The 24,949-nt window shown below is 38.9% G+C and overlaps 2 protein-coding genes across 3 annotated transcripts in view; one reads left to right on the top strand and one right to left on the bottom strand.

The window, feature by feature from the left end:
- The window catches only part of LOC146555405 (leucine-rich repeat-containing G protein-coupled receptor 5-like), a 53,708-nt gene extending 42,470 nt beyond the window's left edge, over nucleotides 1-11,238 (bottom strand). For both annotated transcript variants that reach the window (XM_085252130.1, XM_085252131.1), the window contains exon 1: nucleotides 10,674-11,238. In XM_085252130.1, the coding sequence (XP_085108256.1) occupies nucleotides 10,674-10,951 (278 nt within the window). In that variant the 5' untranslated portion in view covers nucleotides 10,952-11,238. The remainder of the gene's footprint in view (nucleotides 1-10,673) is intronic.
- A 6,605-nt stretch (nucleotides 11,239-17,843) lies between these two features.
- Nucleotides 17,844-24,949, top strand: part of rab21 (RAB21, member RAS oncogene family) — a 16,061-nt gene continuing 8,955 nt past the window's right edge. The window contains exons 1-4 of the mRNA XM_085251742.1: nucleotides 17,844-18,497; nucleotides 23,755-23,814; nucleotides 23,897-24,004; nucleotides 24,644-24,707. Of these exons, the coding sequence (XP_085107868.1) occupies nucleotides 18,363-18,497; nucleotides 23,755-23,814; nucleotides 23,897-24,004; nucleotides 24,644-24,707 (367 nt within the window). The 5' untranslated portion in view covers nucleotides 17,844-18,362. The remainder of the gene's footprint in view (nucleotides 18,498-23,754; nucleotides 23,815-23,896; nucleotides 24,005-24,643; nucleotides 24,708-24,949) is intronic.

Raw genomic sequence — 24,949 nt, 5'->3', positions numbered from 1 at the left:
AAAGAAAAAGCTGTTAATGAAAATTACTTGATAAGTTTATTAGTTTGGTAACTTTTGGTTTGTTTTTTCTTGTTTAAAGAAAATTGCAACAAAACACAAAACCATCAGTTCATAACAATCATTGTCACCTTTACATATCTTTCCTCGAACACCTGCTCTCCTCGGCTCGGTTTTTAGGGTTTTCCATTACGTGGTAGTACCTGGTACCAGGTACTTTTTTTGGGCAGGCTTCCAAGCAAGCTGAGTCAAGCCAAAACTGTGACATCAACACAACACATGACAAAAATTTGCCAGGGAGTAACATCACTAGATGAGTCATGAGAGCTACACGCAAACCAACAGTGCGGTCTAATGTCGAGAAACAGACGCTTACCACCAGTTTAGCAGTCAGTGTACAATCGCCCTGATCTCCTCGATTGTTGTGTTTGTGTTTATGTTGCACAAAAATGATGTAACGGGACTTTTGCGTTGCTATAGCACCAGCTCGTACAGCTCATACATTGAGTTGGTACTCAATTGTGATGGCAAACTTGAACTAAACCGAGTAGTCTTGTAGACGCTCGAGGAAAAGAGGAATTACTGCTGTGTTGTTGCTGTGCGTGCCGTCACTGATGTTGTCGTTGTTGTTGTGACTGTACTGTACATGAATGAATCTGCATGTGTGTAAGATTCCTATTGAAAGTGAAGAAGGTTTTCAGATGAAGAGATAGTTGCACAATGATATAGTTTTAGTCTTGCTTGTTTGTTCCAGAGGGTGTGCTGACACTGCACCTCAGCCTACAGACTCACACAGCAAACATTATGTTTTCTTTTTAATTGACTCTTTCCTCTCCACACTGAGAGAAAACCCACGGAACAGCACCCACCGCCTCACCAGTTCAATCATTTCTACCCTTTATTATTGTAATTATCTAATACACCATCAAAGAAAAATGTTCCACTCAGAGTAACAGCAAGAAAAGCAGCATATTTACAGGTGGAATCATTTATTTAGAAAGCACTGATGACCGAGGTCCAGAGGCTGTTTTCACTGCCACACAGATTCGAAATCGAAAGAAAGTTGACTGAAAGCAGCAGACAGACAACAGTGTGTCCTATGTTTTGATTTCCTTCACGGAATACACACCCAACCACACACACACACACACACACGCACGCACGCACGCACGCACGCACGCACGCACGCACACACACACACACACGACTTTGCAATGAAGATGAGATGATGATGACAATGGGAGTAGGTATTGTTGTGCTTTAACAATAAGTAAACATCCAGCACTGATTAGCATGCTGACAGTATAAACATACACAGGAACTACAAACTGTGTTTGTTGTCTGACTGAAGGCCAGAGCTTTTATTTTGAAATTGCCAAGTTTCCTGTGCACTCTGACTCAATGTTTCTGTCAAATACCGGAAACAAAGTTATTATGGAATTTATAACAAAAACAACAATGATATTATTATCATCATTGTTGTTTTATACTACTACTACTACTACTACTACTACTACTACTACTACTACTAATATTAATAATAATAATAATAATAATAATAATAATAATTACATTTAAAATAGTTAAAAAGGGTGAAATATTTTACAAATAAATTCAAAATTAAGTATATCTAGAAATTAGACTTAAGAAATTAAATACTGTTTTTTATATCTGTATATATTTTTATATGTTTTATTGCAAAATATATACAAAATTATGTAAAGAGATTTATGAAAAGTTTGAATGTTTTTGCTGCAAAAAAAAAGATTTATGTTCTGATTGAAGATATTTTGCATATACAATGTAAAATTATGCCAATCTGCCTTTAAACCTGCTCGTTTTTACAAAAATAAAGTTACATCTTGTACATTTCTATAACAATAAGTTCCTAAAAAAAAATTTTTTATTTTATGTTTTTTAAAGCACATCTTATTTTTCTAAATAGGGGAGGGGTTTTCTAAATGTTTGAGATGAAAGTATTTTTAATATAAACAAAAAACATGTTTTACCGTTATTTTTTTTCTTTTTGTTTAAATATTTTATTTAATTTGTATTTCATTGCTGTCTTATAACTGGAGAGCACTTTAGCACTGTGGTGTTTGCTCTGCTCTATAAATAGAGTTGAATTGGATTTGATTGGATTGATTAACCCTTTAAGACCTACCATAGAACCAAGTCCGCCAGAGCTTATATTATATTTTTACATGCTGTGGAGCCATTTTTGGGAGCATTTCAAGTTGCTATACATCAATACAACCATTATAGCCCAGATTTTAATAATATGTATCCATTAAGTGCATAGTAATTACATAAATTGCAAAAAAGTGCAATAAACTACAAAAAAATTGAAAATCGTTTTTGATTTTTTAACATATATTTGTAGTTAGAGAAATTTAAGAGGCTTATCCCTCAAAAGTGTAAATACAAAAAAGTTGCACAAAATAGTTTCCCACCACAGGAAATTTATTTTGAGTGTCTTCATAGTTTTATTTTTGAAATACACCAATTTTTATACACTGCAGGAAAAACGAAAATAAATATTATAGTGCAAATTTGCAAAAAAGCAGCACATGCATCAAAATAAACTATTTCCAGCGGTGCAATATGAGTCCTAAGCATCCCAGAAACGACACAGAAAGTCATAAAGTCAAAGATAAGTTTTAAAAAGACCAGTATAGGCCCTGAGGCCCTGATCGCAAAAAAGACTACATTTCTGCGAAAATGACGTCACTTCCGGTTTCGGGCAGGTAATGGCGGAAATGCAAAAGTTCGCGCTGACGTCTATTCCAACGTAGGAAGTGTTTTGAACAGCTGATCAGATCGGTAAAGCGTGTTTCTGGAATATTATGTTTTTGTTCCTGCAAGCGGTTTTTATGCAGTTTTTGCAAAGCTTTATGTGGAAGGAAACCGTGACCTAGGACAAGCTGATGGCATAAGATGTAAGTACAACTCCTCCGGTTTCATATGCAAAAAAAATTTTTGCGCTAGCTTACGTGGTTGCAGTGCTACTGGGATTTAAAAATAGTTACGCAAAACAGAGCGTGTCCGCTCCGATCGGCTCTAAAGGTTTAATAAAGATTTAATAACTGCAGGGTTTTTGGGGCAATAAAGTGCATGAAGTCAAGAATTTAAGGAAAATGTTGAATTACTCTGAAATATTTTGAAGATAAATTGTAATACTTTATGAACTTCCCAGAAACTCTTTCAGGATCTTTGACTTTTTCTGGACCTTGAAGTACAGCAAACTGTTGATACTGTAAATTTAAAGTACTGGATCAAAACTTTTCCAAAAGATCTTTAAGGCAGACGCTTGAATATTTTCTGAGTTGTTTTTTTTCTGGAGGAGAAAGAGAGGCACATATGAAGAACAAGGCGAACAGAAGGATGAAAGAAAAGACGAATACATTATCCATGTTGTGTGTTTTTCCCTCTCGATGTTGTGGTGGACGAAGCTTTGTGTGTGTGTTGTCTATTTTCCGTCTCCTCAGGCTCAAACTGATGGATATCAGACGATTATTCAAATGTCGGCGGGCTGCAGAAAGACAAACTCTGGAGAAAAAAAAGAAAAGGGAACTGTGTAGTTTGGAGGCGTAGTGTGACAGCGAGGCCTCTCTCAGTTTTTGTCTTTTTTTGCTCTTTCTTTTTGCCTTTCTTTCAGTCTTTCGGGGGTGGGTCAGCGGGGGGCCCCCCGAGGCGAGAGAACATCAGGAGGTTTATTCCCCGGTCGGTTCAATCAGTCTGTGTTGTCTCCTCCAAAAGGAAAAGATACCTCAAGATAAACAGCAGCTCTGTCAGATCTGTGTTTGTGTGTCCACGAAGGTAACCTGAGGCGCAGATGATCGCCTAAAACGAGCTGCTCAGTCAGTGAAATAAGAACAAATGTTTATGAATCTAGACATCAAGAGTTTATCTGTCTAAGACATTAGTTCTGGTCCCCTGTGTAGCAAAAATGCTCAGAGCTTTAGAAACAGTACAAAAGTCTGAAGGTGTGACGATCCGTGTTTTTAACGTAGTAGCAGAGATAAGAGAGAGCAACAACGTGAAGCTGCAGCAATGAGGAAAGCTGCAATCACAGCTTCAAGAATGTGTTTGCTTCTTCTTACCAAAGATGCAAACAGCAGTCAGGACCAGGCTGTACCTGTAATCAAATCTCTCACCACGGGATAAAAACAGGATGTTTTCCAAATCATTTGAAGCTATAAGCATTTAAAAATAGTAAATGTTCGTAATAACAAAGATTCAGACAAGTTCCTGTGCAAATAGACAAAGCTGCAAGTTAAATGTTGGTGGTCCTTGGGTCCTCAGGCAGCGCTGCATTAAAAACAGACCTGATTCTGTGGTGGGTACTCCTGCATGGGCTCAGGAACACTTCTGAAAACCATCATCATCATCGAACACAGTTCATCTCTGCATCCCAAATTAAACATGAAAAGGTACTACAAGCCTCATTCATCCAACACTTTACTCCATCCCTTAAGCTTTTCCTATCATGCACACAGTAACACTCAGATTCATACATCAGAAGCAGTTGCTTAAGGACAATTCAACATGTGGACTGAATGTGCCAAATATCAAGCAACCAACCTTCCAGTTACGACATAATCCAATCTACCTCCTGAGCCACAGCCTCCTACAAGTTTAAAATAGGATACAGAAATGTCACCAACCGCCTTTCCTGGGAAAAAAACTGATTTAAGATGGCAAAGTGGAAAACCGTCCTGTAGTCTGGCCAAAAAACCGGAGATTCTTTTAGGACATCTAAGAAAAGCGCAACAATCACACCACAGTTCAAATCCAGCATTCATGTTGGTAATACCACTAATGCTGAGTGATCTACAGTTTCTTGGACCAACATATGCTGTCATCCATTTTATTTTTTTATTATTTCAGCAACATAATCCCATCAGATAGTTCAACACAAGTTACAGGGAGGCATTTAGTCCAGGTGGGATGCTCAGTCTGTGAAGGCACCATTAATAGTGAAAGATGTGCAAAGTTTGGTGGAACATAAACCGCTAAATAAACCTTTGTCTTCTCCGAAAAGCAAGACTGTAAAAATATATTCTACTTGTTTTAGACAACGGGTAAAGAACCAGCTGCCTGCAGTCCAGACATGTCACCCACTGAAAACATTTAGAAGATTAAAGAGCTGAAAAATCTGACAATCAGGTCCTGAGCTGTCAAGCAGTTAACACTAAGTTTTCAGGACTACAGGAATCAAAATGAGCTCACATTTTCAATATACAGTGTAATCTCATCCTTTCATTACCATTTTTTTAGTGTCCAAAGTTTTTCTAAAAGCGAGATAAAGGAACCACATTCATTGTGCCTGCATTTAGCAATTTAACGCAGCCTTTTAAAACAGCTTCAGTAATATCAGTGTAGCTTACTTGCTGGGATGTTTTGACCTCAGATTTTAAGATCTAGGAGTAGAAATGTCCAAGCACTGATGAACATTTTTATTGTGGCCTCACGGTTGTGGAGTTTAAATCAATTATCTCTGATAGCTTAAGGCTATTTCAGTATCACTTTCTATTGTCTGCCTGACCTCTCCCATACCCCCACAGGAAGACAGGTAGTCCATTTACCTGTCTGTCACGTCCTCTTTTAACTAACTGTGTGAGTGTGCAGTGGACCGTGGCATCCACAAGGACCATCTGATGACAGCTGAGCTCAAACCAATGGAGCGCCCTCACACTAAGACTCCACTAGTGCAGACGTGCAAACACTCAGGACTGTAAACGGGCTACCTACCTTCCTGTGATGTCACGTGAAAGGTCAGGAAGTTCACTCTTGCTAAACATCTGCATTACCTGGAAATTCATTTAATTTTAGAGCTGTTAGTGTAGGAAAGTGCAGACATGATTTATATGCTCAGGGCTCGGGATGTCCAATATGGCTGCCAGAAGGGGCGTGGCTACAGAAACCTTCATATATACATCAGTCCATTCATCACATTGAGGCTAAATGCATTCCTGTGTTGCTGCTGTCAGTCACACGTAGAATAGAGACTTCCAGGCCCATTCAGACTTCAGGCAGCTCTGCTTAGGCATGCAGCAAGTGTATGCACACACACACACACACACACACACACACACACACAAAGGCATTGACAGATGGCAGTATTCAGACTGACGGCGGTCAAACAGACAGACTGACTGAAGGAGATTGTAAAGCGACTCTGAGATCAGTTGCTTTCCTCAGAAGGTCCCTTAAAGTTCTCACAACAAACCAGGAGGCACAAAATCACAACAGGACATTCGAGCTGATATTTTAATTGATTGTTTCTGGTTTCAAAAAAGTGACATAACAAGTCCTGATCATAGACAACAACAAACTCATCAACTGTTTGTCATCAACAGTTTTCATCTGTTTGAATCAAAACTTTTGCTTTCAAGATCTGTTGCATCAAATTGATAACAAAAAGCTGAGTATAGTTGTTTCTCTTTGATGGTGTTCTACGGCTTCTTGTATACCAGGGGTGCCCAATCCCAGTCCTCGAGATCTACTATCCTGCAGCTTTTAGATGCATCCCTACTCCAACACAGCTGAATCAAATGGTGTGATTACCTCTTCAGCATGCCATCAAGTTTGGCAAAGGCCTGATAACAAGGCATTCAGTTGATTCAGGTGTGTCAGAAGAAGGATGCGTCTAAAAGCTGCAGGACGGTAGCTCTCGAGGACTGGGATTGGGCACCCCTGTTGTATACTATAAGCACGTGCTCAGGAGGACTGAATTTAAGACAAACCCAACTTATGAGAAGCGCTTCAATTCACCCAGAGGACACTAAGGAGAGAGCAGCTTCTCAAAAAAGGTTTTCGTAAATAAAAATGAATTTTTAAAACCTTTTTTGGAAATAAATGCAATTGGTCAACCTATTATTCTTTAATTTGTCTTAAAGTGAAGCTGATTTTGTCCTTATATTGCTAACATTCTGCTGACATATGCTAATTGGCCATTGAATTGGCCAAGTATTTAAATTGGGGCATGTTCTCTTCATACCAGTTACTATTAATAAACTGAGCGTAGCGTTAGTTCAGGTCAAGTCAAGCCACAAACACCATCAGTCTTAAGCCTTTTACATATTCACATCTTCATATCCAGTCGGTGAATCTTATACCGTGGGCATATTTAGGCTGCTTTAGACCACCTACAGTTGCGGCACATCTGCAAGCCACTTTGCAAACCACTTCCATCTGGCTCCTCCTTTTCATGCTGTTCCGAATTAATCAATGTCATTGATGTGGTTGCACTGCTGCTCTCCCCACGGCTGACTTTCAGACAGAAGGTATTTTCTGTTGATCCTTGTTTGATATGTGGAAAAAAATTTAAAGTGGCCTAATGTCCCCAATTTTCTAGGTTACAAATATCAAAAACAGAATAGAAATGGACACATTTGTTTAACGCCAGAAAAAAGGACTATATCGCAAATGTATTATAATTTGAAGGTTTCATTTGAAGATATTACATTAATGCATATTCTTTTCAAAGAACCATAGTAAGTGAGCAGCTGACTTTAAACTGTTTGGACAGGTGTGGACTATTCCTTTGTAATTTCTTCATCAATTAAGCAGTTTTGATTTCCAGCATTTACATTTAGTAATAATAAAAATAATGACTCATGTTTAGTTTTAGGTTTTTAGAGCAGGTCCCTTCTGTGGATGCAGGGTTTTGTTGGGGTTTTTTTGCACCAAAACAAAAATGTAAAAATTTATCTGGTTAGTCTCCAAAACAAAGAAAGACACAGGAACTCCTTGATGTTTTGTTGGATTCGATTCCTGATTGGAGCTTTAATAAAGACACAAAGACTCTTTGATTGGCAGTCGCTGTGTGAGTGGGTTTGTGTGTGTCCATCTGCCTGTCGTGGACGAACTGTAAGGAAAGTGCTTTCACTGTGAAGCACACACACACACACACACACACACACACACACACACACACACGGCTGTTCTGAATAGGGGAAGGTTTTCTTTAATGAGAGTGAAATTTAAATCCTGGACATTGTGCTGCTTTGCAGCTACAGCCAAGACGAGCAGGTTTTCCTTCCACACACACACAAAGTACAATGACGTAATGCTTTTGCAGAAGCTGAAACAAGTCTTGTATCGAGGCCGATGACCTGCTGTGAGGTGAAATGGATTTGAATTCATTTAAGTGTCTTGCTTTAACAGTAGTTTACACTCAAGTAGAAACACTAAAACTTCGCAAATACTGTTGTTACATGGCCACAGAAATCTGTAGAACTTCTTTAAGCAGCCATAAAACGTCTTCCCGGAGGACACCAGAAGCCTCAAAAAAACCTGTGGAACCTCTTTCAAAAGTCCAGAATAACTTTCTAAGACTCACTGAAGCTGAAAAGAAGTCCTCAAGGATCAAACATCAAACTTTTTGTATACATTCACTTTTGGGGTGTATTCTTCAAAGACTTTCCCAGTCGTCTACATTTAAAATTCCACTGAGTCCATTTTTCGGGCTGTTTAGCTTTTATTATGATGCGATCCAATAAGCTGTCATAGCACCCAAGCTTCCATTAATCTTTAAGGACCCCTTTCAGGTGTTCCTGAAAGTTTAGCGTTTCTGTAAAACTAAATGAAATGTCTCTAAGCACACCTGAAAACTCCCTCCTCAAAAACAATGAAACAGCTTGAATTGTTCCAGGAGCCTCTTTAGAGATCACTGAATGTGACGAAACGTCCTTAAACATCAAACCTCTTTATTTACCTTCATGTGCACCCTAGGATCCACAACCAAAACTTCCTGAAGAACGCCTGGAGCTTCTGCAAAACTCTTTCACCAGCTGCACCTCTTGAGAAATCCCTCTAACCTTCTCAAAACCTCCAGGAAACTCTACATTTGTGGGCTAAACTCAAGGATCTGTTAATCCTCTATCAGAAGACACCAAATTGTCTTCTGATGTTTCAACACCCTTGAAACATTGTCAGTCCACACATTCCTGTTTGCCTGTAGAGGAATAAATTAAAAGTCCTTTAAAGAATCTTCAATGTCTCTAAATGTATGTTAGAATTCTACAATCCTAAAGCTTCAGAGAAACTATCAAAACATCTACAAGAATTCCCTGATATCCCTGATGTACTTGAGAAGTCTCTTTTAAGGATCACAGAAGCAAAGAAAAAACTCCAATACATTCCTAGGTATTGCCAAGGGATAACTTCCTGATAAACGAGGTAATCTTCTTCAAAGGTCTTGAAACCTTATTAAAACTGTTCTTATACTCTTCAAAGTTGATAATCTGTCGATCATCCAATTATTTTTTCCAGTCAGCACAACCATTTAGAAAACTTTAAGAACTCCTTCAACAGGTTCCTGAAACAATTAAAAATCTCTTAAATGCCTTTAAAGAATGAAACCTGAAATATCAGAGCTCCTTTAAAACTGCTGAAACCTCTCCAAATTTGTCTAAACGTAGAAAGAATAGAATCACTTGAAAAACTCCAGGAGCTTCTTCAATGAGTCTTGGCTGAAAACGGTTTCCGAAATAACACCTGTCCTGATGTTGGCACTCTTACCCTGCAGTCTGTGCAATGTACCTGTTTATAGATTCAGCTAAGACATGAACTTTTAAGTGTTAAGGCCGGACTCATAAAATCCGTGTAATATTTCAAGCATAAAAAATATTTTTTGGACTCACCTATTCTTAACACTTAGAGTCCCCCGAGAGCAGCCATTTGGCAGCTGTTCACAACACCGCCGTAATTTTGATGGACGAATTTGCGGCATTTATTATTTTTTGAACCTCAGACATACACATAGACACTGCTCAGGTCAGTAGGCTCTCTGAAATGATTTCTATGCCTTCTTTTACGTGGTCCGAACCCTGCTAACGAGAGTTCATACTGCCCCACCAACATCCTGAAATGTGCACAAAAGCAGCTGTGCAACACAGATTCAACTCCTGGGTCAAACCATGAAACTGACCCTACCTCTGCCTTCTCCTGAGAATTAGATGAACCCAGAATCTCAGTTTCTTCCTTTTCTTGTTTAGAAACATCAGGACCAGCTCTTCATCGCTTGGTGTCCACTTCATTTTTTTCACAGTGTGTGTTTTTTGAGGGTGAATTTTCTGTAAAAAATGCAACAAGTTCAGATCTGAAAAATTCTGAATGTCGTGTCCCTGTTTGTCCTCGGTGTGTAATGGCTTTTACTCAAATTTTAATTCTTTAAGTTATATAAAAAATAATCCTACTGCAGCAGTTAGTGAAGAGAGCAAAGGTGTTTTTGTATCAGGCTGTGAACGTGTTTTCTCTCCTCTAACGTTGGACATTGTAATATGGGAATCTATGGGGACTGACCCACTGTTGGAGACTGCCTCAAGTGGGCATTCGGGGAACTGCAGCTTCATTTGTGCTGTGGTTGAATTTGGGAACTTATTTTTGTCTCCAGGTGTAAATTCAGTGATGCACTCTGGGTCTCTGCAGATTAAATGTTTTTCCTTAAACATCATGAACCACAGCACCTGACATGCACCCGAAAAACAGGCACAGAGGACAGGTGTTCCGTTTCTCACCACTACATAACATCACCCGTGCGCGCGCAGGCACGCTCACACACACACACACACACACACACACACACACACACACACACACTTACTTTGTGCAGACTTTGGATCAACAGGTTACCTTAAAGAAAACGAAAACCTTCGCTGCTGACTTACAGGTAAGATGTGAAGACGCTCAGGTTGCTCGGTATTTCCCGGAGGCCCAGGTCCGAACAGTCCACCCAGTGCAGCAGCCCGTCCACCTCACACCGGCAGCGGCCAGGGCAGCTGGTCCGCCCCGCTCTCCCGACCTCGTCCCCGGAGCTGTTCAACCCAGCTGCAGCTCTCTGCACCGCGGGCACGGCGGAGCTCCGCATCTCCAGCTCAGCCCCGGCGCTCCTGAAGCCCACCGAGAGCAGCGCAAAGGCGGCTAGGACAGGCACAAACCCTAGCATGTCCTGCGTGGTCTGTCTCCGCAGGGTGAAAGTTTCAGTCAGAAGTGATGTGGAAATATAAAGTTGCAGCCTGGGATCCGGATCACGTTGTGGTGGTTTTTGGTCCCTACTCACCAGAAGCAAACTGGAAACCGCTCAGTTTTAACTTCCTCTGATCCGGATGTAAAGTGGAGCACAAAGAGGATTTGAAGAGTGGAATAAAAGTGCAGGTTGTCTGAAGTTTGGTCGCTTTCCAGGCTGAACGCGTGGAGCTGCACAGCAAGAGTGTGCGTGTGTGTGTCCCTCCACTCACTCTACAGGAGTGTGTAAAACGTGGTTCACTTTATATAGGCGGTGTGTCTCTGCTTCTGCGTGTGCCGTGATTTTTAATAGCAGCAGTGAAAAAACAAGTAAATATTAAAATCCACAGAGCATGTCCCTCATTATTTATGTCACATGCATGTCCCCCCCCAATAAAAACGTACAGGAGAGGATTAACTTCAGTTTCCTTCACATAAAAAAGTAATTTCCACCACAAATTGATATAGGACATTTATTATCTACTTTTTATTTACTTTAGTATTTATTCTTATTATTTCTACTGTTTTAACTATTGTTTAGTAGCATGCTTCTTATAACAAGACCTAGGAAACTTCCTCACACCCACAGTCGGTCGCTGAGCCTGGCTCTGCCAGAGGTTTCTTCCTGTTAAAAGTAAGTTTTTCCTTCCCTCTGTCAGCAAAGTGCTTGCTCATCGAGCTCTTCATTTTGTTGTTGGGGATTTCTCTCTGTTATTGTAGGGTCTTTACAATATAAAGCAATTCGATGCAACTGATGTTATGATTTGGTGCTATATAAATAAAACTCAATTAAACCGAATCCTTTCAAATGGTTTAATGAAGCTGAGTCTGTTAAAAATTAGAGTCTGAGGTTTAAATTTTCCTCAGAAAGGACCCCAAAATCCATCTGATTAGTGTATCCTTCCAAGTGCTCAAAGGAAACCTGCACTCACATTTGAAACTCACTTCTTATAAGCTGTGGAAACATGAAAGACATTTAAAGAATTTCATGCATTTTATGCATAAACTTGCAGGTTTTTTTTTTTAAATGATGTTGATAATGAGCTGAACCATCTTCTCCATCTCTTTGCTCTTGGCCTGCAGTGCCACCAACGAGCCTAGCTTGTTCGCTCTGCAACAGAGTTGCACCCCCCCCTAACAGCTATTTGTCTCATAGCTGATGTTGATATGCTTATTTATTGTAGCTATTTTTTCTCTTTTACATTCCATTGAAACAAAACATAACTATAACAAATAACTTAACAGTGCTAATGTTTTTCAGCTGTTAATCACAGTATTTTTTTAACCTGTCTGCAAAAAATTTGGGTTGCACAAAACAGTCTCAGCAAGTAATCTTGTTATTCATATTCCAGAGCCCTGTGCTACAAAGCAAGCTCATCATAGCCAGCATAGCTTTCATTACCTTCACTTATCCTGATATCAGCAATCAGGCTCAGAGGTCACATGTCAACTCTGTAAGTCAGCCCAGGTTTCAATAGTCAAGCTACAAGAAAGGGGTGGTGCTGGCAGCACCTGACCAATCACAAAGAGGGATAAATGTGCTGGCAGCAGAGCAAGGAAGAGAAAAGTACAGTATTAGAATAATATGAAGCGATTATAAACGCAATACAGACGGAAAGTAACACAGCTGCTGGCAAATAAGCTGTATGAGTATTAGTAACAGGAAAAGCACCAAATGGCAGTTTAGTACTTAAAATGCTGTATGAACATGTGCACACTAAAACTGGAAAAATATTAGTATTTGAAGCCAAAGAAAGCTGACAGTACATGTTAACATGTAGCAGCCCTGTTATTACAAATCATAAAATCTGATATGTTATAATTATTACCTCATTAAATTATTATTTAGATGTGCATATGGTAGTTTGTATTCTTTGAACTGTGGCTTTTAATGATCTGAGAGTAAAGATTAAATAGATTAAACATAAAAACTGAATTCAAATGTTGTGCAAATTTGATATAAGGTGAATAAAGTATAACGACATGTCCTGTTTTAGGATTAAAGATTAATCACATATTAAAGATTTCAGATAACATTATTATAAAAAAGAAATTGTAGTCAACAAGAAAAAACAAAAAAGTGAATAAAGTCACATCTGAGAATCTGTATTTCCTACTGATGCTCCTCTGGGAAAGACAGAGACTTAACATTAAAAAATGGCTTGACTTTAACTAATTCAATCACATGTAAAAGTTTCCATTTAATTTCATTCTATAAATACAATGTAAACATTTAATGGAATGTTTAGTATGTTTAGTATGCATTCACCTTATACTGAGCTCATTTAGTCTAAGTCATTGAATAATATATATATCATCCTGCTATTTGTGCACAGAGGTCTGAAGGATCTTCCGGGAATGGTGACACTATTTTCTGGAGTATCGATTAGCTTGTAGCCAGTGATTTCATACCTGTTGGTCTTTAAACTTGAATATATTATCTCTGGGCCCTTCATAATAAAGAGCCACGGTTAAATTTCATGAACTGATTGTCAACTGATTCATATACACCAATGGAAGATTTTTGACTTTTAAAGGATGGAAAATAGTAGTTTTGGAGCTTTTGGTGAATTATTGAATCCCACATCAGGACAGGAGATTTTTTTAAATAAATAAAACTGTTCAGCTGTGATTAGAAAAGATTATGTTTGAATACTGGAATACACCATAATGAGGGTTTCAGGTATTTTGTATTTGGAGGTTTTTGGGGCACTTCACCCAGAACACGAGGGGCTAGAAAAAAACCTTTTTTCTGCATGGAGAGGCTCAGTGAGGTCACAGCATTGTAATTAAAGTAATTAAACTCAGCCATAACAGACTGATTTCCTTTCTGATTTGCTGTCAGATTCTTTTCAGGTTGTTTTGCTTTTCATTTGTCTAATTTGTGTATTTTTCATCTTCTTAGTCTCTTTCTTTTATTTTATATTTATTGGAGGGTGTTTGCTTTGATTTGTGTCTCTTTGTGGTCAATGCATCAACAATCCAGCTTTTTGAGTAAAAACATAAATTTCACATGTAATAAATTGGTTGAATGTTGTGATTTATTTCTTGTTTATATTCTTCTTATATATACTCAACCATCTACATTATTAGGTAGACCTTTTCAGCTGCTTGTAAACAGAAATATATGATTTACCATCACATCACAGCAGCTCAAAGCTTTTAGGCATAAAGACATGGTCAAAACGACCCACTGAAGCAGGCTACAGCAGCAGAAGGCCACACCAGGTGGTGCTTCTGTCAGCTAAGAACATGAAACTGAGACTACAGTTTTCACAGGTTGACTAAAACTGGAGACTAGAAGATGGAAAAATGTTGTCTGGTCTAGTAAGTCTCCAGTTCTTCTGCGACATTCAGGACATAGGATTAGAATTTGGGGCAAGCAAGAAAGCATCCATCCTACCTTCTGTCAAAGGTCAAGCTGCTTTTAGTTTCCATCCCCTGAAGACCAAAACAGTCCATCTAATGATGCTGCTTCTAGCAGAATAACGCACCATAGCACGAAGGTCAAATCATCTATAACTGGTTTCTTGAACAATGAGTTCACTGTACTCAAATATCCTCCACATCAGCAGATCTCAGTCAAACAGAGCACCTTTTGAGATTGGAGTTGGAACGGGAGATTCACTCATGGATGTGGAGCTGACAAATCTGCAGCAACTGTGTGATGCTGTCACATTTACAAGAACCAAAATCTCTGAGAAATGTTTCCAACATGAAGAATTAAAGCAGCTCTGAAGGCAAAAAAACAATCAAATCCAGCACTAGCAAGGTGTACCTAACAAATTGGTCAGTAATCTGATGATATACTTGTTCAGTATATCGAGGCAGAGTAATGCTAGCCTGACTTTTAGGGATTCCTGGTAATTCAGCCTTCCATGAACCCTGAAATCAGAAAAGTCTGATCTCTCACATCTCCCCACAAGGCCTGAAAACAACTTAAGTCCTCACAAAGTCAGGTAAACCTGTACACTAATTTGATGTTAATGGTTAGCAGTTCTGAGATCCTGCTGCAAGTTTCAAGGAAATAAGACACAAAGGGGTGGGGGTGAGGTAAAGCTGACATATAATAGTTGTCACCACACACACACACACACACACACACACACACACACACACACACACACACACACACACACAACATGATGCAACAGTATGAAGAAACCTGTGTGAAAGCAGGAAAGATTTCTGTCTTTCTGATTAGTTAAATGACAAAAAAAAACAGAACTCATGGGAAAAATTCAGAAATGTAAATTTGCAAGAAAAAAATGAAATATTTATGAAGGAAACTATTTATTTTGTGACCAGGTTGCTTCACTTTGTCTGGACCACAGTGATAAATCACCTAGTTTAAAAGAAAGACTCCCTGACATACAAACTTATGTTAATCTTTCAGTTTCTATGTTGTTTATTTTATTTCTGTGATGACATGTTCGATAATTTTGCACCTTGTGTCTACGTTGTATCTCTTTTCTGTCTGTTTCCTTGTGGTTTGGCTGCATTCATTTTTCTTTCAAGTTCTTTTTTTGTAATTGCTTTGCATATTTTTTGCAGCTTTTTGTTTCTCTTTAGCATCGCTTTGTGTCTTTGCTGTCATTTTCAGTATATTTCTGAACATTCTGCATCTCTTTTTTTGTCATTTGTGCTTCTTTTGTGTTTGTTTTTCAGGTTTTTGTTGATATTTTTGTCTTGTCTGTTCTGTTTGTGTGATGTTTCAGTTTTTGGTTTTTTTTGTTTTATTTCCATATTTTATTGAAACCTTTTTTTGGTCATTTGTTTTTTTCTGTGTCATTTTGCATGTATCCCTCTTTTGTTTGTTGTGTTTGATGCTTTGTTTCCTCTCTGTGGTCACTCTGGGCCTGTCTCTGGTCTTTTTAAGCTTCTTTGTACTTGAGGTTGTTTTGCAGCTTTTGTTCTTTTCTTCCACCCTCCTAAACATGAATCTGTTCCTGTTTTCAATGGGACTCTGCCCTCTAGTGGCTAAGCAGCTTCACTGCAGTCAGAGACGGAAAAACAAGTTGTTTTTTTTGTTTCCATGCGTCCTTGAAGGCGTCCAACAGGAAAACCAGGCTCGTGTCAGGGCTGTAAAACTCCACATGACAGCTCTTTATATTTCATCATCTGAGGTTTATATGAAAAATAAAAGAAGCAAAGCATGCTGGATGTTGGAGTTATTAGATGTTTGATTTTTTTTAATTTCATATACAGATAAACATGTAACCTTATTATCTGACTTTGATCTTTGAACTTTCTCGTCGATTTTATTCAACATGAGTTTTTTCCAAGACAAAAATGCTTAATATTTTTCTTATAATTTCACTTAGCAGATCAACATTTTCATTTTTATCTCATAATTTGTACTAAGTACAACTGTTGACTTTTTCCATCTAAAAATTAGTTTGAGTTCATTACTAACCAAATCACACAAATTTTGTTTTACATTTTTTAACCATTTTTATTTTCAAGTCGTCAATAATGGTTTTCATGTCATATTTAAAGACTATTTTATAGCTTTGATTGGAGCAGTAGAAACTGACAATTACTTTGCAAAAATTTCAGCTATTTATATTGCTTTTTATGTGAAATTATCACTTTTTAAATAATTTATCTCATTTTTTATTTAAAAAAGGCAAAACATTAAAACACTTATTATTCTCATAATTTTAAGACACTGAATACAATTCTGTAGTTTTTGTCTCATGTTTTTGACTTGTTCTGTAAAAAGCTCTCTTTTTTCCCTTTTAGCTCAGGAGTTGCATGTTGAACCACAGACTGGATATAAATATTAAACATAAATATGCTTTACAGTCTGTGATGAGCCAACAGCGCTGACGGAGCTCATCATGTGACTCTGCAGCGAGGAGCTCTCACTCTGCTGCTGCTTCAGAGGCCCAGGCAGTGCCGATCGACCAGCAAAGAAGGAATTTCACAAATCCAGAGACAAATACGGCAAGAAAGGTTCAGAAATAAAACATATGAAATAAAGAAGTAAAATGTTAAAATTATTCACAAATCAAAAATGTATATTTTATGTAATTTTTACATCGTCTTCTTCCTTTTCTGTATTTTTTTAACATTAAAGGTTCAAGGCTACTTTATTTGTACCTGTAGGTAAATTTAGTTTACAAAAAAAAGATAGCATTTGCCATCCCCACAAAACACACACACGTATTGAATACTCTTACTGTTTTGATATCTTATGTAATTATTTTGGCGTCTTTAATTATTTTTTATTTTTAATTAATTTTTCCCCCTGAATGTTTGAGGATTATCAGACCGTTTAGACTCCTAGAGATGATTCTTCTTCTTTCAGCTGCTCCTTTAGGATCATTTTCCTGTATACCATCCAAGCCTTTGTTTTTTTTTTTGTTTTTTTTTTAATTTTGAGTTCTTTCTGTGGTTATTTTGACACAACACAGTCATGTTTGACTTTATTTCTGTCATTACATTTCACGTTTTCATGTTCATATCAATTTTACTTTTATTTTTCCTCTGATATTTAGACTTTCTACTTTTTGTTTTAAAAAGTGCAACATCACAACAGTCATCTTGAGGTGCGTTATGCTATGAGATCAAGAGCTTACAATAACACAGAGAAGTGGCGACAGCAGGAAAGAAAAACTCCCTTTTAACAGGAATAAACCTCCAAAACAACCAGGCTTAGGAAGGGGCAGCAGCCTGCTGCGACATTTTAAAATGAGTTTCCACCTGCTTCTCTCATGTTAAATTCTCTGAAGTTTTAATTCTACTGTTTTTATTTTTCCATTTACGTTTTTTTTATCCATTTGTCATCGTTATTTGTAATTTTAACTTTTTCGATTAAAGCTTTTCTATTTTCAAAGTTTCAATGTCTTCTATTTTAAGACATTTAAGTTGAACGTTCTATTTTCCTCAAACTTTGGTATCTATCTTTCTTTTGATTCCTTAAATGTAGTATTTCCATCGCTCTCCCTGCGTTGTGTCTTTACAGACAACAGGACGAAAACAAAGGTGCTCAGTGAGTCCTCCTCCGAGCAGACACGATCTTTGGTTGAGCTAGCCGGCTAACTGTTAGCTGAGAGAGACGCCATTAGTTGGGTGAAAATCAGGCTTTGGCCACAGGGTGAAACGCGATCTGTCTCTGGGTTTGGACTCGCTTCCCTCCGAGCTGCGAGTAGATTCCGGTAGAAGTCGGGTCCGTGTGTGCTGTCGAGCTGTCCCTCTCATGATTTTAGCTCCTTTTTTGAAGTCGGAAGCTGATGTGAGCTGCGCAGGACTTCATTTCCGACTGGGTTAGCATTAGCAGCGCTAGCCTTAAAACGCCCGTTTTGCGGATAAAAGCGGAGGATTTGTGCGAGTTTTAACTGCCAGCCATGGCGGCGGCGAACAGCGGCAAGACCTATTCGTTCAAGGTGGTGCTGCTCGGGGAGGGCTGCGTGGGGAAGACGTCGCTGGTGCTCAGATACTGCGAGAACAAATTCAACGACAAACACATCACAACTCTACAGGTAAGAGGGGCGGAGGAGCCGGGCTCGTGCTTGTCATCGCGTTGCAGGTGGCAGGTGGAGGGGAGTCTTGTGTTTCCTGACCCGGGCCTGCCGGGGGAGCGGAGTTATTGCGAAATATCGGCGGTGTTGTGGCTGTAACCGGATCCGATGACGGAGGGGAAAGTCAGGTGTTTTTCCGGGAGATTTACGGTCATAAACAGCCAGAAATACATCTGATACACCTGACTTCACTCACTGTTTTCACCACGGGTGCTTTAATCTCCAAGGGAGGCCAGGGGCAAAAGAGAGTAGCTGTGGCCCCACAGGAACCCCCAACAGAGCATTTTAAAGCTTTTAGTGGTGTAGCAAAGACAGGAAGCATGAGGGAAGAGAGGTGAGGAGATGAAGAGACACGGGTGAAACAAGTGAAGGTGACCTGCACAATCTGTTTGATTATAAAAACGAAAGCTTGTACAGGTGAAGGATTTGGGGGGGGGGGGGAGTGTGAGGAAGCTTACTTGACTTGAAGCTGAAGTGCCTCTCACCTGCATTCTTTCTAGTGACCAGCAGGTGGAGCCTCCTGGTGATTATGTAGAAGTCTATCAGAAAACAGTCCTTCCTCTAGCGTCCTCTTTGAGCTCTGCAAACACGTTTCTGATGACTATATAATGTCAGTCTGTAGATTAACGTTCTACTGAATTCAACTTGATATTCGTTTAGTAAATAAAGGCCACATTAGAGTCCAAAAGGACCAATAAGATGGGACTGATTTAGGGTACGGGTGACCTTGTGATTGACCAGTTTAGTCAATGATACAGTATGATCACGTGATGTCTCGGATTCTCAATACAGCTGTGTGAAACTGCAAATTTCAGTATTGATCTGATATCAAGTAAATACAGACCCAGTTTTGCTGATACAATACCAATACGTAAAAGCAGGTTATATATGGGAGACCGGTGTGTCATGATTCATGAGATGAAATGTTGTCAATATGCAAACTCTGAACACTAAATCCTTGTGATTTGACTTTCCACAATAATTAATTAGTTTCTGTGTATTTAGAATCTGAGGCTTTTGGAAACCTGGGATAAAATGTTTCTGCCTCTAAAGGACTTCAAACCAACAGAAGCAGAAGACCGCAATTTCTTTCCCTCATTTCTTGTTGCATACGATGATGATTTGAGAGTCAAATGAAACTGAAACTTCGCTGCTTTTCTTTCACCGTCAGCGTGTAACTGACTCCTGCAGTGCAGATGTGTCTGGGCATGTGGGACTGCTTCGCTCACCTGTGGAATGATTTCTGTCTGCTCTGCTGTCAGGTGTAAATGCGCTGCTCAGCTTCCAGCAACATCTCACCGAGGAGCAGAAGCTCAAAGGAAACAGCAGGAAAACCCTGCAGGTTTCCGTGTGGCTGCTACTGTTTTACAAGCAGTCCTCTGGCCGCCGTCTGCTGATACCTGTCCCAGCTCTTTGAGTCAGGATTAGACCATTGATAAGGATTCACCACACTTTATTTATTAATTTACCTTTGAACATTATAGATTTATTGAACATCGAGGTGGATGGGTGAGAGTTTTCCTGGTGTGTAGTTGTGCTCTGACCGGCAAGTGCGAAAAAGCAGCAAAGGTGAGACCCTGTGAGGCAAAGGCAGAAACCTTTACCTCCTTTATCTCCACGCTGCTGAGTGGACACTCTTTCCTTCATCTTTGAGTCACTTTGAGCTTTCCCCACTGCAAATTGAAGTTGGGGGGGTGGATAATTAGAATAATAGGACCTTTTTCTTTCTCTTTTTTTTTCAAGAGGAAAAAAAAAAACAACACTTCCAAGTGCAGATGTGTTTTTAAATAAAACATTTGGGAGATTTATTTGAGTTCACACCTTGTGGAAAATTAATCAATTAAAAATAGGCCAGTTTCATATAAATAACACGTAGCAGTGGCTGAATAACTTACAAATATAAATAATAATCATGAAAACTATTTGTATGGAATTATGCCTTCATTTCACTGCGCTGTGATCTTGTGTCCTTTCATTAAGACGCAGGCAGCAATCAACCGTCCAGCTCAGGGTCCACAATATATAGATATTTATTTCAAAATAAAAGCATATTAGATGATACCTTTCTCACTGTTTAGTGTGATTTCTGTTTCTGAACATCACTGCAGAGCTTCTCCATATCAGGGCTGTAAGAAGTCACTTTAATATTCACACAGGACTGCAGAGTGTCATCAGTGAGGACACGGTGCTGTTTGGACTTCATGCAGTTTATGCTGAGAAAACCTGCTTGCTTAAGTATGTTGCTCCAAAGATGAACACGACTGCGAAATATAGAGTGAAATTACATAGAGCGAAGTGTTGCAATATTGTACAATGTGAGCCACAAGCATAGGCGTAAGTTTTATAAATGTGTGCAACGATTTGTGTAACTTTCGAGGACTTACGCACGCACTCGCGCTCAATCCCCAAAGAAATGCAGAGCAATCTGCCCTCAACTAAAACAATTTCACAAATGTGTTCATCCAAACCTGAATAATTACTGATCATTTACGCACAATTTATTAATTTCAGCTTCACAAACCAGATAAGCTTTTTGCTGTCAAAAACCTTTCTGTACAATTGTTAAAACTACACATAACATTTCACTAGCTCGCTCACAAAACCTTAAATACGTGCGGAAGAATCACCTGATACGCAAAGATCATGTCACACACCCACTTGGGGTTTGATGCTTAGTGCTCAACTTATAGCAAAGTGCAGAGATGGAGAGAGGCGTCAGACCAGCAGAACTTTATTCACCTGGAGGCGGTGAACACAGTGACCACCTCAGTACTAACATTTCACTCACAGCTGAGCCCGTTAGGCTCTCTTTGCAGGCAGTAGTTAATACTTTTCTTTTTCTCCCTCTGTGAACTTTATACTGTAGATGTTACTCTGACTCTTACTTAAACTCTGCTTAATGAGGATGTGTGGAGTTGCTGAAAGGCATTGTGGGGGATGTAGGCTGGGGAAGGATGTGGGTTCGCCACAAACTCCGTTCACCGCAGAGTAAAAATGCAGTCTTTGTGTTTGCTTCGTGGCCTCGGCTGTTTGGAGGATCCTTGTTGAGGACGAGGATCAGCAAGCCCTCCAGGTTTTCCGTGGACAGCGTCGCAGTCACATGGTCATGTGAATGAACCTCAGCATCACACTTGCAAGGCTCATGTCTACGCTCACTCTCATGTGACTCACAAAGGGGCATCCCAGCTGATTGCAGAGTCTGCTGGCCGTGGATGAAGGATCATCTCACTGAAGCTTAAAGTGTGAGCACAGCATGAGTGTCAAACGAAGCATCTCAGTGTTCTTTAGATGAGAGGATTAGGAGAAACTTCCAGAGGCTGTTGATGGTTTGTTTTCGCCAGCACGAGCTCTGCATTATCGAACTGTTATGATTTGTCATGGGACTGTGAAGAAAAGTGTCTGTGTGTATGCATTTTCCAGTCATCCTCTCAGTTCAGAAGGATTTAAAGATGTTTATTAGCAGTGCCGCTGATGGACATCGCTGAGTTTAGGGAGTTTAAACCAGTTCCTGCTGTTTGTTTCACCTGCTGTAGGTTTACCCAGAACCAGTACTTTATATTAAAATGATAAAACTGGCTCAACTTGTGGTCATTTTCAACTAACTGGTCTGATAATTGTCTGAATCATTATCCAACTCTGGATTTAGCATTTCAGTCATGTAGCAGACAGTTTTTGGAAGTAAACAGAAAAAGCACATAAAAGGAAAACTGGTTTAAAATTGAAGTAAACAGTTGGGGGAATTAGAATCACTTACTGATTTCATTTTTGGCACGTTTGGGCCTCCGTAGATTTGGTTTAAACCTCAGAGGTCAGAGCACTCGTGGAGCAGTGCAGTCAGCTGACCGACGTCACATTTACACACTAATTCCAACCTTAATCACATACTGTCACAGCCCCACTCTCAGCCTTCCTCTCACCTCTCCACCATAAATCTCTCCCCTCTGCTCCGTCCAGCCGTCACGTAAATTCTACTGCTGATGTTGAAATCTTAATCTCGGGTTTGACTTTCCCAGAGAACGCTTCAATAAATCATACGTGACTGGGACGGAGGGGAAAAGCCACAGCCTGCTGCTCGGCAGGACTTTGGTCTTTGGTTTATTGCTGCGCAGACTGTCGACAGAAATCAGTTGACAGGTTAACATAAAACTTGCAGATGTTTTTGTGGTAAAATGTGAGAAGTTACAAAAGTTGTTGCAGAAGGCTGATTTTAGCAGAGATGCTCGTAAATTATTGGTTTAACTTCTGGTCAAAGGGCACGTGCACAGAGCTGAAGCGGTTTCAGAATATGTTTGGGGATTTATCTGCTAAAATAATCTCAGACTTTATTTTTTTTTTCACCATCCACCAGTTTATTGTGCATATTTTCTACTGTTTAGTTTCTATTTTATTTTCTAGCGCTTATGTTTTACTATCTCCAGTCCAAAAAAAAGTGTGAGAGTGTAAAATGTAAATTAGAAATGGAAAAAAACCCAGAATGCAATGATTTGAAAATGTCATGAACCCATGTTTTATTCACAACAGAAAACAGGACACGTATAAAAGTTTAAAATGAGAAAATGAACCATTCAGCTGCATCAATGCTGAAAGGTACACACAGATAACAGAGCATCTGCTCCCGTCCAGGCAGGGAAGGCCTTCATATTTCAGCAGACCTGCCTGCAATTAGGACCTTACACCAGCTGAAAACAGCATCAGCATCGCGAATTGAAAAATATGGCAAAGCAGCAACAACAGCAGCCCAGATGTTTTACAGACTGTAGTTAAAAGAAGAGAGGATGCTGCAGTGTGGGCAACATGCCAGTTTTATTGAGACATGTTGCTGGTATCAAATTCCAAATGATTTCATATTTTTTATTAAAATGTTTCATTTTCTCAGTTTAAACGTTTCTCTCTTTTATTGTAAATCGAGATTCATGGATTTACAAATCATTACATTCTGTTTTTATTTACATTTACATGACAAACTGTCTTGTGTTTTTGATATTTTAGTATTTTTAATTGGTGAGATGCTTTATTTTATTTAGTTTAATGGAAATTCATTGAGCTTTTTTTCTGCTGCTTTATTTTGTGTAGTATCTTATTTAACATTTTATCCAATTTTTATTTTGTGTTTTTTAGTTGTTGAGCTACCTTTCAATATTACTTTGCTCAGTTGAATCTTATTCAAATTGAGTTTGTGACATTATTAAAATAATCATGTTGTCCTCTTCCTATGCAGGCGTCCTTCCTCACAAAGAAGCTGAACATCACAGGAAAAAGAGTAAACCTCGCCATATGGGTAAGGCTGCGTTCAAAGTAGTTTTTATTCTCCTGATCTTCTGAATAAAGGTTTTGGGTGTTAACGTTGTCTGGTTGTGCAGGACACAGCGGGTCAGGAGCGCTTCCACGCCTTAGGTCCCATCTACTACAGAGACTCCAATGGAGCCATACTAGTGTACGACATAACAGATGAAGACTCCTTTCAGAAGGTACTTTTGAAAACGAAAGTTTGATGATCCAACATCGTAAAAGCAGACTTTCGACAGCATGTCATTATGGAAATGACAAAACAGCAGTGGAAACTAAACTCGTAACAAACAAATAACCAGTTTTGTGTCCTTTTATCCACAACCTTGGAGCAGCTATATAGAAGCTTTACAGTTCATCCAGGAAGTAAAATTTCTTTTTAAATAATTTACAAAAAGTAAAAGACAGTTTACATGGCTGCTGGTGATCACTTGACCCTCTGGATTGAAAAAGGTCGATCCAAAACAATCAGTGTTTTGTTATGGACAAATGCTGAAAAGTTCATTAAAGAAATGGTATTTAATTTAAACTTTTAGGACCTACTCTGAATTGCCCGGCTATAGTTTAGTAATCAGAACTGAAAAGTGCAGTCAGAGTATTTCCAGTCTTAAGATGAGTAAACATTAAGATTGAAACATCTTACAAATAAAAAGTTTAGTCTGTCTGTGGGTCTTTGGATGTTAAACCCTTTGTTTCTCAGAATGTTAATTATGATCATAATGTTGCTCTTTCAGTTCCTGTCTGCATTATAATTACTTCATTATTTGTATCTTGGTTTTATGAAGGGTTTATTTGACCTGAGTGCTTTGTTGTCGTTGCAGGTGAAGAACTGGGTGAAAGAGTTGAGGAAAATGTTGGGGAACGAGATTTGTTTATGTATAGTAGGTAAGTTATCAGAAAGTGGTGGAGACCCAAAAGGGAGCTAAAAGAGATGAACACAAAGATTACTGAAAATTAGAACTGGTTTAATTTTTTTTTAATGGAAGTAAAGAATAAGTTAATGAAAACCAAGTGGGCAAAAATATTGATTATTAAAAGTGCAAAGGAGATTTGGTTCATTTTAAATAGGTGTTGTGTCTCTGTAGGGTTGTGATTACTGCCTGCATTCTGCCCATCTTCCATCTACA

This window comes from Mchenga conophoros, linkage group LG17 (assembly GCF_057382185.1).
Source record: "Mchenga conophoros isolate Kocher_MC1m ecotype Shallow Benthic linkage group LG17, M_conophoros_male_GT1.1, whole genome shotgun sequence".
Taxonomy (NCBI): Eukaryota; Metazoa; Chordata; class Actinopteri; order Cichliformes; family Cichlidae; genus Mchenga; species Mchenga conophoros.
The sequence above is the reverse complement of the archived record's forward strand: the minus strand, read 5'-3'. Positions and strand labels throughout refer to the sequence as shown.